We start from the raw sequence: 15970 nt of genomic DNA on the forward strand, positions 1-15970 counted from the left end.
TGAATTTACATAATCTCATGGATGTAACAGTAAATCTGTTCAGCTCACAGATCAAGACTAAGCTGTAATGCAAGCAGAACTTTCACAAATGCTTGTAGGTCAATAAAATCATTACAAAACACTTACAAATCATTTAAGGGATTTGATAACACTGTAAAATAATGTCTAATTTGTTAACATTAGCAAATGCATTGATAACACTTTATAATAACTGCACTCATTAGTAAATAGTCAGTTCATGCTTTACAAAGCCTTGTCCCAATGTCAATAGTCAGTAATAAGCAGTTTATAAATACAGCTATAAATAGCTTGTTCTTGGTTTATAAGCACATTTATTAAAAAGGAGAGTAAAGGGTCAGTTATCTTCCTATGAAAAATAAAAAAAAAATAAAAATAAACAAACAACAACACAGATTGATACAGAACTCGTTATTGTGGATTTATGATAAACTCAGCCTGTAAATGAATTCATACTCCTCCAAGAAGACACAAGTAGTTCACACCAAACTTTTTTAACATGAAGCCATACTGAAGATGTTAAATTGCGAATGGGTTTAGGATACCTTAAATGGTGTGGCCATAGCGATTTATTAAAGTAACATTAAAAAATACAATAGTTATTTTACTATATCTTTAAAATTTTTAATTCCAACTCTTCATAATTTTTTATATACGTAGAAGTCATCATTTGAAAGAAGCACAGTAAGTTTCATAGCTTTATCATTTTCAAGAGCCAGCATAAAATTAAAACTATCATAACATATAAACCAATTCTTAGTACCAATAATGGCCACCAGATGGAGATATAGGATTACTTTTAAATAATTATTGTAGAAACAAGTATGATTTAAATCATTTATAGAAATCTTTCAAAGAAAAATAATATGAATTTTATGTATTTTACTGATAAAATGACCCTCACTTAATTAGAATAACAAGCTGAAGTATTGTGAACTGTATATTAAGAATAATTCTTTATAGGCTTCAATGGACAGATACGTTTTGAGTGACTCTTGAAGGTTCAGCACCACATCCTCTTTTACCACTGTTTAAAGAACTAATTTTACAGAACAGGTGCGGATGAATTTTGAATAGCTTGAATGGTTTTGTTATGGTGATTTTTTGAAATAACAGTAAAAAAGTAACCAGTAAATGTCTTTTATTTTTTTTAAGTGCAGCTTCTAAACACTTTAAAAAATGTACACATAGAAGACAAGTCATTCTGAGGAAATATGCATAGTTTCATGACTATACAACACTATATGGATGATAGAAAATTAAAAAACTATCATACATCTGATGTCACTCTGTCCCTCTGTCACTGTGGGTAATGTGTGTGTGTGTGTGTGTGTGTGTGTTAAGTGAATTAGGTGTGAAACTATCAGGGAGCATTTAGTCTCCAGCGCCAACATTTTACAGAACTGCCACTTTCCTGGAGTCTCAGAATTACAATGTGTCAGGTTCTGAGAGATCTAAGATTCCAAAAAATTATTTAATTAGAATACCATGAAGTATTGTGAAATACTATATATTAAGACTTTATATATAAGCTTTATGAACCGATTAGAGTGACTCGTGAAGGACCAGCACCACCTCCTCTTGTCGATGGTTTGAGGAAGATATCTTCCAGAATCCGGGATTAAGATTTAGGAGCTCATTTTTTATTCCACCTCCTTTCCTGAAGGTCTGTCTTGCAGAATTGACTAAAAATGAATCTTCACATTAATTCCTAATTATTTTGCAATTATTTTTTTCAGTTCTTCTTGACCTGTTTTTTCTTCTTCTTCTTTTCTGACCTCATGACCCAGTCAGCATTTTTGTACAATGGTCAAGTCTTAACTTATCCATTTCTGTATTGCATTTGTGTTTGATATTTCTCATGGGTATTTCATAATTTTCGACTTTGAGTTAAAACAGTTTGAGTTAAAACTCTTTTTTAGCGCATTTCATCTGTAAAAGAAAACATGCCTAATAATTCTGCACACATGAATATAAGGAGTTTTTCTCTTCCAGCTTTCCTGGACTATTGTATAGCACTCATAAATGATTAAATAAAAAATAATGGTAGTTATTAAGATTGATATGGTTTGGAATTGGTAAAATGTGCTTGGAAAAAAAATCACAATAAAACAATGTTTTGATGTTTAAGTTTGGAATATTAACTGACATGAATGAATGCTATATAAATATTGTTCATGTTAACATAATGTTTATGAATGAAATCTTATTGTAAAGTGTTACTATATATATATATATATATATATATATATGTTGTTCTGTGAATGTGATTTTAAAGTCTAGATGATTCGGATTAACCCTTTAACTGCAATATCCTTTAAAACCTCACTGCCAGAGGGATATTGTGAATGCATGTGCCCGCTGGGCACAGTTTACCTGATGCCACCGGGGTGGCGATGGCATTGGTGGCTTGAGCCCGCCATCGCTGCTTGCAGCTATATTTATTATTATTATTATTCTCCAAAATGAAATCGCATTTTTGAGGGCCTAAACATACTCAAAAAGTCATGAAACTTTGCACACACCTCAGAACCGGCGAAAATTTACGTCTGATATGGGTTTCAGAAGTGGGTGTGGCAAAATAGCTCGACAGCGCCACCTATACACTTTCAACGGTGTGCGCCTCGAGCTATGTTTCACGTACATGTATGAAAATCGGTACACATATATAACACACCAATAGCTACAAAAAAGTCTCCGGTACAAAATCCGAATCCCAACAGGAAGTCGGTTATTTTTAATAATATGAGCAAATTTTTGTATTTTAACGAACTCCTCCTAGAGACTTATTCAGATCAACACCAAATTTGGTATGCCTAATCTAAAGGCGTTTTCAATGTTAAATTGCGAAGATTTTGAGTTTTCGTCGAAGGGCGTGTCAGTGGCGGCCTGGCGAATTTCGATGATTCGCCATGAAAAATGAAGTTGCTATAACTCAGACATACAATGTCCAATCTGCCCCAAAATTCACATGGTTGATAAGACTCTGGAACTGAACAGATTGACATGCCCATATTCAGTTATAGTCATAGCGCCACCTATTGGCAACAGGAAGTGTCATATTTTATGCTGCGAAGAACTACTCCTAGAAATTTTATGACATCAATGTCTTTTTTGTGGTCAGTCTAATCTAAAGGCCTGTGCAATGTTAAATTGTGAAGATCTTGAGTTTTCGTTAAAGGGCGTGTCCATGGTGCCATGACAAAGTTCGATGTCTCGCCATGGGAGTAGAAGTTGTTGTAACTCAGGCATAAAATATCCGATCTTGCCCAAACTTCACATGTTTGATAAGAGTACTGACCTGCCAACATCTGGAGGCCAATATTCCATTGGGTGTGGCAAAATGGCTCCATAGCGCCACCTATACCCATTCAATGGAGTGCGCCTCGAGCTACGTGTCACGTACATCTACGAAAATCAGTGCACATATGTAACACACCAATAGCTGCAAAAAAGTCTCTTGGTACGAAATCCGAATCGCAACAGAAAGTCGGTTATTTTGCATTTTCCCTGCAAAATTGGTGTTGTTTTTGCCATTTTCAGGGGTTGTACTTTAACGAACTCCTCCTAGAGATTTATTCAGATCAACACCAAACTTGGTCAGTGTAATCTTAAGCCCTTTGCAATGTTAAATTGCGAAGCTTTTGAGTTTTCGTTGAAGGGCCTGTGTGTGGCGGCCTGGCGAATTTCGATGATTCGCCATGAAACAGGAAGTTACAATGACCAATCTGCCCCAAACTTCACATGTTTGATGAGACTCCTGACATGAACAGTTTGACACGACCATATTCAGTTATAGTCATAGCGCCACCTATTGGCAACAGGAAGTGTCATATTTTATGCTGCGAAGAACTACTCCTAGAAATTTTATGACATCAATGTCTTTTTTGTGGATGAGCAAGGATATTTTTTCTTGAAACCCTACCGAACACCATGTGGTGATGTAGGGGCTCTTTAAATATATATATATATATATATATATATATATATTTATCAGTGTTGGGTGTAACGCGTTACAAAGTAACGCGTTACTGTAATAATATTACTTTTTTCAGTAACTAGTAGTGTAAGGCATTACTCGTCTGAAAATGGTAATATTATTACAGTTTTCCCAAGCTAGTTACTTGCGTTACATTTGCCAGTAGCACCTTCATCACACACAAGGCACACAACACAGAGAACAGAAGGGAAGGGAAGGAGGGCGTGAATGGAACAGTGATTGGTCTGGGTTTGGCACGAGGTATCATTTACCATCACTGATTGGTCGACAGCCGGCAGCAGAGCGGCACGCTCAGACAGATGGGGAAAAATGGAAGCGTCAACAACGGCAAGCTCTTTTTCAGAGGAAGGTTCCCAGCAACAGAAAGCTAGTTTCGACGGGTGGAGATTCAGTAATTATTTTGTAGGAGTGCTCCGATCACGATCGGCCGCTCGTTAATGCGCATCTCAGTAAAGCCGGTTCTCTAAAGCGGTTTATTCCATCAGGTGCGTGAACCATATGTTCATACAACCGTGCCAATAAACGCTGAAAATGAACTGGATTTGCGCATCTTCTCAGTTAATAACGGCTCTGTGTAGTAACAGCTGCTCTATGTGAAATCACGCACCTGATGGAATTAACCGCTGATTAGAGAACAGGTGTACTGACGAGCAGTAATATAAGTGAGTTGTGTAACAGTGATTTATGTGACTTCAATTATTTCTTATTAAACTGAAATCGAAAAGTAAAAACTATTTTTTGGAAAAACCACATCCTGGTGTTAGTCTTCATATGCTGCTGAATAGTGTTAACACGGATATAGAAAAATAAGGAGTGCAAGAGATTGATTCCTAATGTCAGTTTATTTTTAATTAATACTACAGTAGTTCGGTTCCCTTTACATCTTTAACTACCCGTTAATTTATCAATTGAATGGGTGACCTATCCTCATTAATAGAGCAAACATTTGCCCCCCCCCCCGAGAGAATTGGCAGGAGCCGCCACTGATAAAGACCCTAAAGAACACTCCTCCTTTGTATGTTCTCCCTCCATCTGATGCATCTCAGGCAATCATAGAGTAATTAAGAAAAAAAGATGTAACTAGTAATATAACTAGTAATATAACTAGTTACTTTCTCCAGGGAGTAATAAAGTAAAGTAAGGCATTACTATTTTTGAGAGTAATATGTAATATGTAATATATTACTTTTTTGAGTAACTAGCCCCAACACTGATATTTATATATGTATATATATATATATATATATATATATATATATATATATATTTATATATATATATATATATATATATATTTATATATATATATATATATATCTATATAAATATATATATATCTATATATCTATATATATATATATATATCTATATATCTATATATATATATATATATCTATATATATATATATATATAAATATATATAAATATATATATAAATAAATATATATATATATATATATATATATATATATAAATATATATAAATATATATATAAATAAATATATATATATATATATATATATATATATATATATATATAAATATATATATATATAGATATATATATATATATATATATATATATATATATAAATATATATATATATATATATAAATATATATATAAATAAATATATATATATATATATATATATATATATATATATATATATATATATATATATATATATAGAGGAATTGAACAGACAGGGGTTTTAAACACAAGGAAAGTAATGAGGGGAATGGAAACAGGTGGGGATTAATTAATTAACAAAACGAGGAATGGAACTTGACCAAATAGGGATAACTGTCACGCTGTCTAGTCTCTGTTTACCTGGGTGTCCACTAGTGTGCTAACTTCCCCTTAGGCACTTCACCGTAGGCACTAGAATTCCTCTAGTCTGGTCCTGTCTTCATAGTAATTGCACTCCTGTTAACTGCACCAGGTGCAGGCACTCTATTATCATTAGCCTCCCTATATATTCCAGTCTTTTCCTGTTGTTTGTATGGAGTCCTTACCCTTCGTGTTATCTGCCTTCTCGTCATCCGAGATTCCCCTTCATCTTCTCGTCTCCCGAGATTGACCCTAACCTCTCGTCTTCCGAGTTCCCTTTCCTGTTCCCTCCTTGTTTATTTGTTTGTTTATTTATGGACTGTCTGTTTGGCTTTGACCTCTGCTTGTTCGACCAAGAATTGGATTACCCATCAATAAATACTTGCGATTGGATCTACTATCTCCGGTGTCTCTTTGGTATACGATTCGTCACAGAAGGACTCCATCAAAAAGAGATCCAGCGGTATGTCTATTCATATTTCCTCCCCAGTCACCGAGCAGGTGAAGAATGGTTTTGAGGGTACTCGCCTGGTCGTGGCTGCCCAGCGCCGCTGCGCAGAATGGCCATCAACCCAGCACCATTGCACAGGATGGCCGCCAACCCAGCACCAAGAGGGAAAGGTTAGTCACTGTTGACCTTCCAGAGTTAGGACTAGTCACCATTGACCTTCCAGAGTCAGGGCTAGTTACCATGGACTTTCCAGAGTCAAGGCTAGTCCTCGTTGACCTTTCAGAGTCAAGTCAAGTCACTGGTGATCTTTAAGGACAGAGTCAAGTCACTGGTGATCTTCAAGGACAGAGTCAAGTCACCGGGTTTCTTCATGGGAGAATTCAAGTCATCAGTGATCGTCATGAACAAATACAAGTCACCAATCATCTTCATGAACAAATGCAAGTCACCAATAAACTTCATGAGCAGAGAGTCAATTCAGCACCGATCTTCTATAAACACCATGGGATTACCAGAGCCTCTCTACGTCTCTGATGAACTACCAGAACCATTCCACGTCTCTGCTGAACTACCAGAGTCTCTCCTCGACTCTGCAGAACTTCCAGAGACTCGTCATGTCTCAGTCGATCTCTCTGAGCACCCGACTGTTCCTGTTGTGACCACGGAGGCTACCCTTAACATGTTCATGTTCTATGTTTCAGACTTGCCCAACCAGACTTGTCCTCCTGTTGGTCCGGCTGCACGGACGTGGTGGTCTTCTGCTCCGCCCTGGGGGCTTTCTGCCTCAACCACAAGGATGTGGTGGTCTTCTGCTCCGCCCTGGGGGGCGTCTGGTTCGACCACATGGACGTGGTGATCTTCTGTTCCGCCCTGGGGGGCTTCCGCCCTGACCGCACAGATGTGGTGGTCTTTTGCCCCGCCCTGGGGTCTGTCTGCCTCGACCACAAGGATGTGGTGATCTTCTAAAAAGAATGTACCAGATATGGTCCAATGGACGAAGCAGTGCCAACAGGCCTTTACCCGAGTTAAGGCTGCCCTGTGTGGTGGACCGCTCCTGCACTCTTCTAACTTCTCTCCCCTTTTTGTTGCAGACTGACGCGTCCGACAGGGGGCTGGGCGGGGTGCTGTACATTAGTCGAAAGCTCTCAAAGCAAGAGACAAAGTACAGCACCATAGAGAAGGAGTGTTTGGCCATCAGGTGGGCGGTTCTCTCCCTTCGCTACTACCTCCTGGGGCGGGAGTTCACCCTCTGCTCGGACCACACACCCATCCAGTGGCTCCACCGCATGAAGGATACCAACGCGCGAATCACCCGTTGGTATCTAGCTTCACAGCCATTTAAGTTTAAGGTGATTCACAGGCCGGGGGTGCAGATGGCTGCAGCCGACTTCCTCTCCAGGATTGGGGGGAGGGGGCTGCAGGCCGGATAACTCCCCAGCCTAAGTCGGGCAGTGGGGGTATGTGGCAGGGGAGGCGTGGTTCAGCGAGGTCTGTGACGGGAGAGAGAGTGAAGAGACCAGCGGTGGTAAGTGGGTTAAGGGAGAAACAAGTGACACCTGCTTCTCATTGAAGTGATTGGCGTGGGGAAGCAGTATTTAAGCCAGCCGCTTACCAGCAAGGGCAGAGAGAGCTGAGGACTCATGGGGACTCAAGCAGGATCATGAAACGCAAGACTGTGATTTGCCCAGCAGTGGTTAGAATTAACCGAATGCGCAGGTGGCGTGACTTTGTTTTATTTTTGTTGATTAATAAAGAAACCCATGAGCCTCAGAAACGCCGACCCTGGTCTCCTTCCTTCTCTGACATAAGACCATTATCACAAATAATATATAAATAATGAATATAGATTCAAGATTTTTATTCACATTCACAATTATACAGAGCATATATAACCAGCAGTGAAATGTGAGTCAGGTCCGCTCCATGGACGTTGCAATTATTAAAGAATACAACACAGATGAAATATACATAAATATAGCTATGAAAGAATTAAATAAAAGTAAACAAAAATATAAGATTAAAATAACAATATGTATATTGTAGAATTAAATATAGAATGCAAAATAATGTGCATGAAAGTAAACTGTAGTCTTAAATATTAAGATGCACAGGGATGTACAATGTGCATATGTGCATTATACTGTAGTCTCAAAATATTAAGATACACAGGAATGTACAAGAGGCAAATGTGCAAACAGGTTGACACTGTCAGTATGTCAGTGTGAGGTAGATAATGATGAATATCTTACTTATAAAGTGAACATTAAGTGGAGACATGAAGATGTTAAGAGGCTGGATTTGAGTTAAGGAGCCTGATGACCTGGGGGAATAAACTCCTCCTGTGTGTATTGTGCAGTTTGCTGGGTTATGTTACCTCGTTTTTTTTTTTTAGATAGAGCATGTCCATCTTACACTAAGGAACCAGTAGTGTGACTGAATTCCATTCCACTTGATTTGGATGGGTTTGGGGTTTGGAGGTAGTTCTGTGTAGTTTGTGGGGGTTGAAATAAAGGTGTGAATCTCTTGCTCTTTTATATGGAGTATGTCTGAGATGAGTATTTTAAACTTGCAGAGCAGGTTTAGGCAAAGTGTCAAAGTGTCTGTTTTAGGACAAATGACTCTTTTGGTTTTTGCAATTTTTGCAATGGCATGCAGAGTATAGCATACAACTACAATGTTTTTCTTTCATTGTCCCCAACTGCAGCCGCCAAATGTAACACATCGGTGAGGCAAAGTTGAAGGCTATTTGTGAAAATGTGCTTTGATGCGTTTGTTTGATAACTTGTGGTTAAAGCGCCACTCAGTGGTCAAAAGCTGCACATGCAATTTGCAGATGCAGTGGTGCTCACGGCAGTTGAAAGCACACTCTGGTTGGCCACCTACTGTATGTTCACATCACTGATGAGGAGGTGTCTGAGGTGATGAAAGGGGGCGATGACATAGTACAGTCCATTACCAATATTACTACAGCTTTTTGAATACAGGGTTCACACAAATGGAGATTTGGTTGCGAAGCAGGTGAGTGGATTATTATTATTTTTCTAAAGTGCAAGGTCTAGAGACGTGTTTTAGAAGCTGAATTTATTTGAACTTGAGCACCGTGTTTTAGAATGTTGAAGGTTATTATGCACAAGAATTATGTGCAAGAAGCTGCTTAAGACCTGAGATGAGAGCGTAGCATTCAAGACATCACGTAGAGCATTTACATTAAAATACAATGGAAAAGTACAGCAGTGGAATGAAAAACCTATTAAAACCTATTAAAAGCTGCACACCAAATACAGGTGGCAAAGTACTGAATAAAACAAAATCGCATAGCCACCAAATTAAAGAATTCTGAAATCCAGGAAATAAAAATGTGAGCAGTTTTAGGCAGCAGTTCTACCACAAATATTGATACCACCACAACCACCAGAAATACTTAATTGTGTCTGCTTTACAATGAAACACAAGCTCATTGCGACCGATTCCCTGACATAATGCATTAATTGCGACCCATTTAACAGATGCATCATTTTAAGGTAGAACAACTTGAACAGCAACAAACAATAATGAAACTAAGATCATCTAGCCCTCTATTAAACATGAAAAAAAAAATAAAACTAAATCATAGCTTAGTCAGTAGTGCTGCTTTCTTAGTTGCCCTGGGAATTTGTGTCAGAGTAACAATTAAAATTCAACTTTGTGAAACGGACTGTCCTAAATTGTTGCCATAGTAGCATCATATTTATGCTAGAAAGCCTATGCATTTGGCAACTATATTTTTTTTAATAAACCATTATATTTCATAATTAAAATATATTTACACACTCATCGTGGCACCGGCCCTGTTATATCCAACAAATATCCAACAACAAAACACCACAATAACTTAGTAAACATGCAATCTGCTCCAGCGATGAAACAATGGCGGACTGATGGCAGCTCACTCAAGGCGTGTCTAAGGTAAGCTAAGGTAAATCTGATGAATGCAATAATGTAATAAGATCAGAGTGAAGACCATTTACTTACCTAGCTGTTGAGTTGAGAAACTCTGAAAAGAAGTTCAGAGAACTCTGCAGAAATCTCAAGTGAATGCTAGCCAGCCATGTAAAAGCAAGGCAGTAAGCTCCTTGGCTGCATATGCAGCATAAACCAATCAGCTTGTGCCAAGTCGTTTAACTCTCTGATTATCATCATTTGCATTAAGAACCCATCAAATGCCCCAACTAGAATTTCATGACTGATCTATATATTCTAGTTTTATATTTCTGGGGTTTCAGAGACTCCAGATATACAGTATAAAAAACATTGCATTAAATTTCCCCGTCCTATGATTCTTTGATTACTAAATATTGTGTTGCAAGATATTTCTACAAATTATATTATTTGTAGTAGTTATTATTATTATTTTTATTTTTATTTTTTGCATTTTTCTATTATGTGTTTTTGCTTATGTCAAATGGTCTCAAAACTAACAGAAACCATGTCACTATTTTGCATAACAGTTACTTGTATTAAAAGTACATGTCTGTTTTGTGTTAAAGCAGAGGGATGTCAGCTGAATTTGAAAAAGAAAATTAGGTTCATTTTTAAATTACTCATATTAAAGTATGAAGTAACTGATTGTCTTTTTGTCAGTTTTTTCCCCTCAAACTGTTAGATCAAAACAAATCTGTTAGAGCAGTTTTAGTAGAGGAGAGAAGAATTTGTCAGAACAATTTGAATTGAAAATTAGGTTAATTTTAAAATTACTATTTTATAATTAGATTGTGTTTTATTGACCTTTGCTTTCAAGTGATGCTTCTAATTGTATGGGTCAGTTTGCTTTGCATAGATAACTAACATTTTTTTTAAATGGGGAAGACGTATGAAATAATTATGCTTCAGATCTATTACTTACCAAGGACTCTTGTAGGAGGATAAAGAGCTGGTTGTGTCCATGTACGTGTGCAAGATCCAGTGGCGTGTGTCCATGGCTGTTGGAGATATTAAGGGCCTGTCTGGATCCAGGACACTGCAGCAAAGCACTCGCCAGATCTTTCAATCCATGCTGGGCCGCAAAATGCAGGAGAGAAGGAATGTCCTCTGAATGACACTCTGGAAAAGGGAAGAAAAGTAACATATTGAAACAGAAATAAAATTTCTACTTAAAAAGTGTATTATTTGTAAGTAGAAAAGTGGCAATAATATTTTAAGACATACTCTAATAATATGTGTTTTATTTACAGTACAACTTTAAATTGATTTTAAATCAGCTAATCAACTCAAAACACATGCAAAAGTTTCCTGAGCCTTCAAAATGGTCTCCAAGTTTGGTTCACTAGGCTACACAATCATGGGGAACACTGCTGATCTGACAGTTGTCCAGAAGACAATCATTGACACCCTTCACAAGGAGGATAAGCCACAAACATTCATTGCCAAAGAAGCTGGCTGTTCACAGAGTGCTGTATCCAACCGTGTTAACAGAAAGTTGAGTGGAAAGAAAAAGTGTGGAAGAAAACGTTGCACAACAAACCAAGAGAACAGCAGCCTTATGAGGATTGTCAAGCAAAATAATTTCAAGAATCTGAGTGAAATTCACAAGGAATGGACTGAGGTTGGGGTCAATGCATCAATAGCCACCACACAACTGGCTACAACTTGTCGTATTCCTCTTGTTAAGCTACTTCTGAACCACAGAAAACGTCAGAGGCATCTTACCTGGGCTAAGGAGAAGAAGAACTGGACCAAAGTGGTCAAAAGTCCTCTTTTCAGATGAGAGCAAGTTTTGTATTTAATTTGGAAAACAAGTTTCTAGAGTCTGGAGGAAGGGTGTAGAAGCTCATAGCACAAGCTGCTTGAAGTCCAGTGTTAAGTTTCCAAAGTCTGTGATGATCTGGGTTGTAATGTCATCTGCTGGTGTTGGTCCATTGTGTTTTTTGAAAACCAAAAATTTTGGAGCACTTCATGCTTCTTTCTACTGACAAGCTTTTTGAAGATGCTGATTTCATTGCCAAAAGCACCAAATGTTGGTAAAATGACCATGGTGTTGGTGTGCTTGACTGGTCAGCAAACTCACCGGACTTGAATCTATGGGGTATTGTCAAGATGAAAATGAGAAACAAGAGACCAAAAATGCAGATGAGCTGAAGGCCACTGTCAAAGAAACCTGGCCTTCCATACTACCTACAGTGCCACAAACTGATCACCTCCATGCCACGCCGATTTGAGGCAGTAAATAAAGCAAAAGGAGCCACTACCAAGTATTGAGTACATGTACAGTAAATGAACATACTTTCCAGAAGGCCAACAATTCACTAATGTTTTTATTTTTATTTTTTATTAATCTTATGAAGTATTCTTATTTGTTATAGTGTACTTGTTATAGTATACGTATAGTGAATTTGTGGGTTGTGTTAAATGTGAGCCAAAATCATCCCAATTAAAAGAACCAAAGACTTTAATCTATTAATCTGTTTCTTTCTTATTCCGAGGTCACTTAAGCCACCAGATCCAGTCTGTATCCAGATCAAATGGTCACTGCAGTCACCCAGATCCAGTACATATCAAACACAGATGGTGGATCAGCACCTAGAGAGGACCTCTACTGCCCTGAATGTCAGCGGAGACCAGGACAACTAGATGAGCCCCAGAGACAGATCCACAGTCAAGACCTTGTCTCCTAGATGGGTACCAGGACAAGACCACAGTAAACAGATGATTCTTCTGCACAATCTAACTTTGCTGCAGCCTGAATTTGAACTGCTGGTTTCGTTTGGCCAGAGGAGAACTAGCCTCCAGACTGAGCCTGGTTTCTCCCAAGGTTTTTTTTTTTTTTTTTTCATTCTGTCACCGATGGAATTTTGGTTCCTTGCCGCTGTTGCCTCTGGCTTGCTTAATTGAGGCAACTTAATTTCCAGCTATTTTGTCATTTTGATTGCACATACTATTTGAACTGAACTGTGCTGGATGATGAAATAGCTGAATTCAGTAATGTAATGTCTTTTTGCCTTATTGATGCACCCCTTTCCCATTTAATGCTGTTCAGTTGTTTTTTTTTTACAATATGTACTGTTAAAAGCGCTATGTAAATAAAGGTGACTTGACTTGAATTTATTGCTAATAGTGCTCCACAGTGTTAAACGTGTCAAGCCAAGTCACCTTTATTTATATAGCGCTTTAAACAAAATACATTGCGTCAAAGCAACTGAACAACATGTGTCAATACTGCAAAATGACAGTTAACCTCTTCAGCTGTTATTTTGATTTTTTTGAGAATAAGGCATATGCAATATTGGACCCACCGGTTCAATTCAATTCAAGTTTATTTGTATAGCACTTTTTACAATACAAATCATTACAAAGCAACTTTACAGAAAATTATGTTTCTACAATATTTAGTAATAGCTTTTAAAGGCGCAATATGTAATTTTTCTGCTTTAAAAATAGCAGAAATCACTATATCTATGTTATATATATTTTTTTGTTGTGTACTTACATCATCCCGACAGTTTCCACAAACTTTCAAATCCAGAGAAAATTATAGTTTAATTAGAAGACACGGCACGTTTCTTTATTTCCGTTTTGTCGCCCGTCTATGACGTCATATAAACTTTGACCCCTCTAGTTTATCTAACTTCCTGCGGAACCGCCAAATACAAAGGTGAACAGAAACAAAGACGAGACGAAGAAGAAAAAGTAGTAGCCTTTATCGAGACTATTATATTTTATATTTATATTGTTTATATTCGTATTTAAACCTCAATCAATAACTTAGTTATGGATCATGATTATGCTTTGCCTGCACGTTCTGTGAAGCGCAAACGCACGGGTGAAATAAATGACCTGAGATGGTTTTGGGACAAGAGAAGCAACAAGACACAGGTAAATATTGGAGTTGCATTTCCAAGATAGAGAGAGCTTCGTGACAAGCTGAAACTACAGAGAGATGTCGAACTCGCTTGCATTCTGATAAACAGGTATGCATCCATTCAGCTAACTGTATCTATCCGTATATTTAGTGAAACGATGATGTCTTGTGTAAAACGCAGACGGACTAGCTCTCATGTAAATCTACATTTGTTCTATATCTAGCTGAATAAAGTAGCTTCAAATGCAGTTCTCTAACTTGTTCGATATCATAGTATAATGTAATTATAATTATTAACGAAAGGCGGCCGTGTTTTTTAACATATATTACTACTAGCTAGATGGTATATTGATTTGATAGGGGTCTCATAATTCTCTCCATTCGAAAAGACATGATTGTCAAAATACTAAGTTAGAATGAGTGAGGAATGATAGGGAGCGACATGGCGCGTGTTCCAATGAACAACAACTCCCATGAGCCTTACGCTCTTTCCCGACGTCATCAAAGTACGTCTTATGTTATTATTTTGATTGAGTGACCCCTGGTGGCCAAAGATTCCATACTACACGTTTAAATGGTGACTGTCAGTTTGTGCACGTTTTACAGGATTTTTAGAAACATTTATACAAGACGTAGTCAGCCAGACGATGAACATTATTAATATTATTCATTAATAATTATTATATGATGCAGTCACACTTGCAGCAATATTTGTTAGTTCTGTTTGTTGATTCAGGGTTAGCATCATCTGAAGTCCTCTGATGGTCAGCATCATCTGTTCTCAGGTGTTCTGGATCCAGACTGGAGCTTGTGTAAATCCTAGTTACCATGGGATGTAAATCCCGTGGCAAAACATACAGCGGCTCCAACAAAGTAAAATTAGTTTAACCCAAGCTAATGAATAAGAATGCACATTTGATCAGATGCAACTACACTCACAATGTAAGCGATACATATATTCGAATGCTTGGCAAAAGAGATGCGTTTTTCATCTAGATTTAAACAGAGAGAGTGTGTCTGAAGCCCGGACATTATCAGGAAGGCTATTCCAGAGTTTGGGAGGCAAATGTGAGAAAGCTGTACCTCCTCATTTAGTAGACTTTGCTATCCTAGGAACTACCAAACTGTCCAGCATTTTGTGACCTTAGGGAGCGTGATGGATTGTAACGTGGTAGAAGGCTAGTTAGTTACGCAGGAGCTTAACCATTTAGGGCCTTATAGGTAAGTAATGATAATTTCTAACTGATACGGAACTTAATAGGTAGCCAGTGCAGAGACTGTAAAATTGGGGTAATATGATCATATTTTCTTGACCTCGTAAGGACTCTAGCTGCTGCATTTTGGACTACCTGTAGCTTGTTTATTGAAGAAGCAGGACAACCACAGGAAGTGCATTACAATATTCCAGCCTAGAGGTCATAAATGCATGAACAAGCTTTTCTGCATCAGAAACAGATAACATGTTTCGTAGCTTGGCAATGTTTCTAAAATGGAAAAATTCAGTTTTTGTTACATGGGAAATATGATTTTCAAAAGACAAATTGCTGTCTAATATAACACCCAGATTTCTGACTGTAGAGGAAGTAACAGTACATCAGTCTAGTTGCAGATTGTAATCTACAAGATTCAGTGGTTTAATAATTAATTAATTAATAATTAATTTTTTGGTTTAATAATTAATATCTCTGTCTTATCCTAATTTAATTGGAGAAAATTATTTGTCATCCAATCTTTTACATTTTTAACACACTCTGTTAGCTTAGATAATTGAGAAGTTTCATCTGGTCTCGTTGAGATATATAGCTAAGTATCATCAGCATAACAGTGGAAG

At 37.4% G+C, this 15970-nt stretch overlaps 1 protein-coding gene across 1 annotated transcript in view; it reads right to left on the reverse strand.

The window, feature by feature from the left end:
* Positions 1–10904: 10904 nt before the first annotated feature.
* Positions 10905–15970, reverse strand: part of LOC113081810 (phosphoinositide 3-kinase adapter protein 1-like) — a 113695-nt gene continuing 108629 nt past the window's right edge. The window contains exon 5 of the mRNA XM_026253753.1: positions 10905–11384. Within this exon, the coding sequence (XP_026109538.1) occupies positions 11164–11384 (221 nt within the window). The 3' untranslated portion in view covers positions 10905–11163. The remainder of the gene's footprint in view (positions 11385–15970) is intronic.

This window comes from Carassius auratus, unplaced genomic scaffold (assembly GCF_003368295.1).
Source record: "Carassius auratus strain Wakin unplaced genomic scaffold, ASM336829v1 scaf_tig00035103, whole genome shotgun sequence".
Taxonomy (NCBI): domain Eukaryota; kingdom Metazoa; phylum Chordata; class Actinopteri; order Cypriniformes; family Cyprinidae; genus Carassius; species Carassius auratus.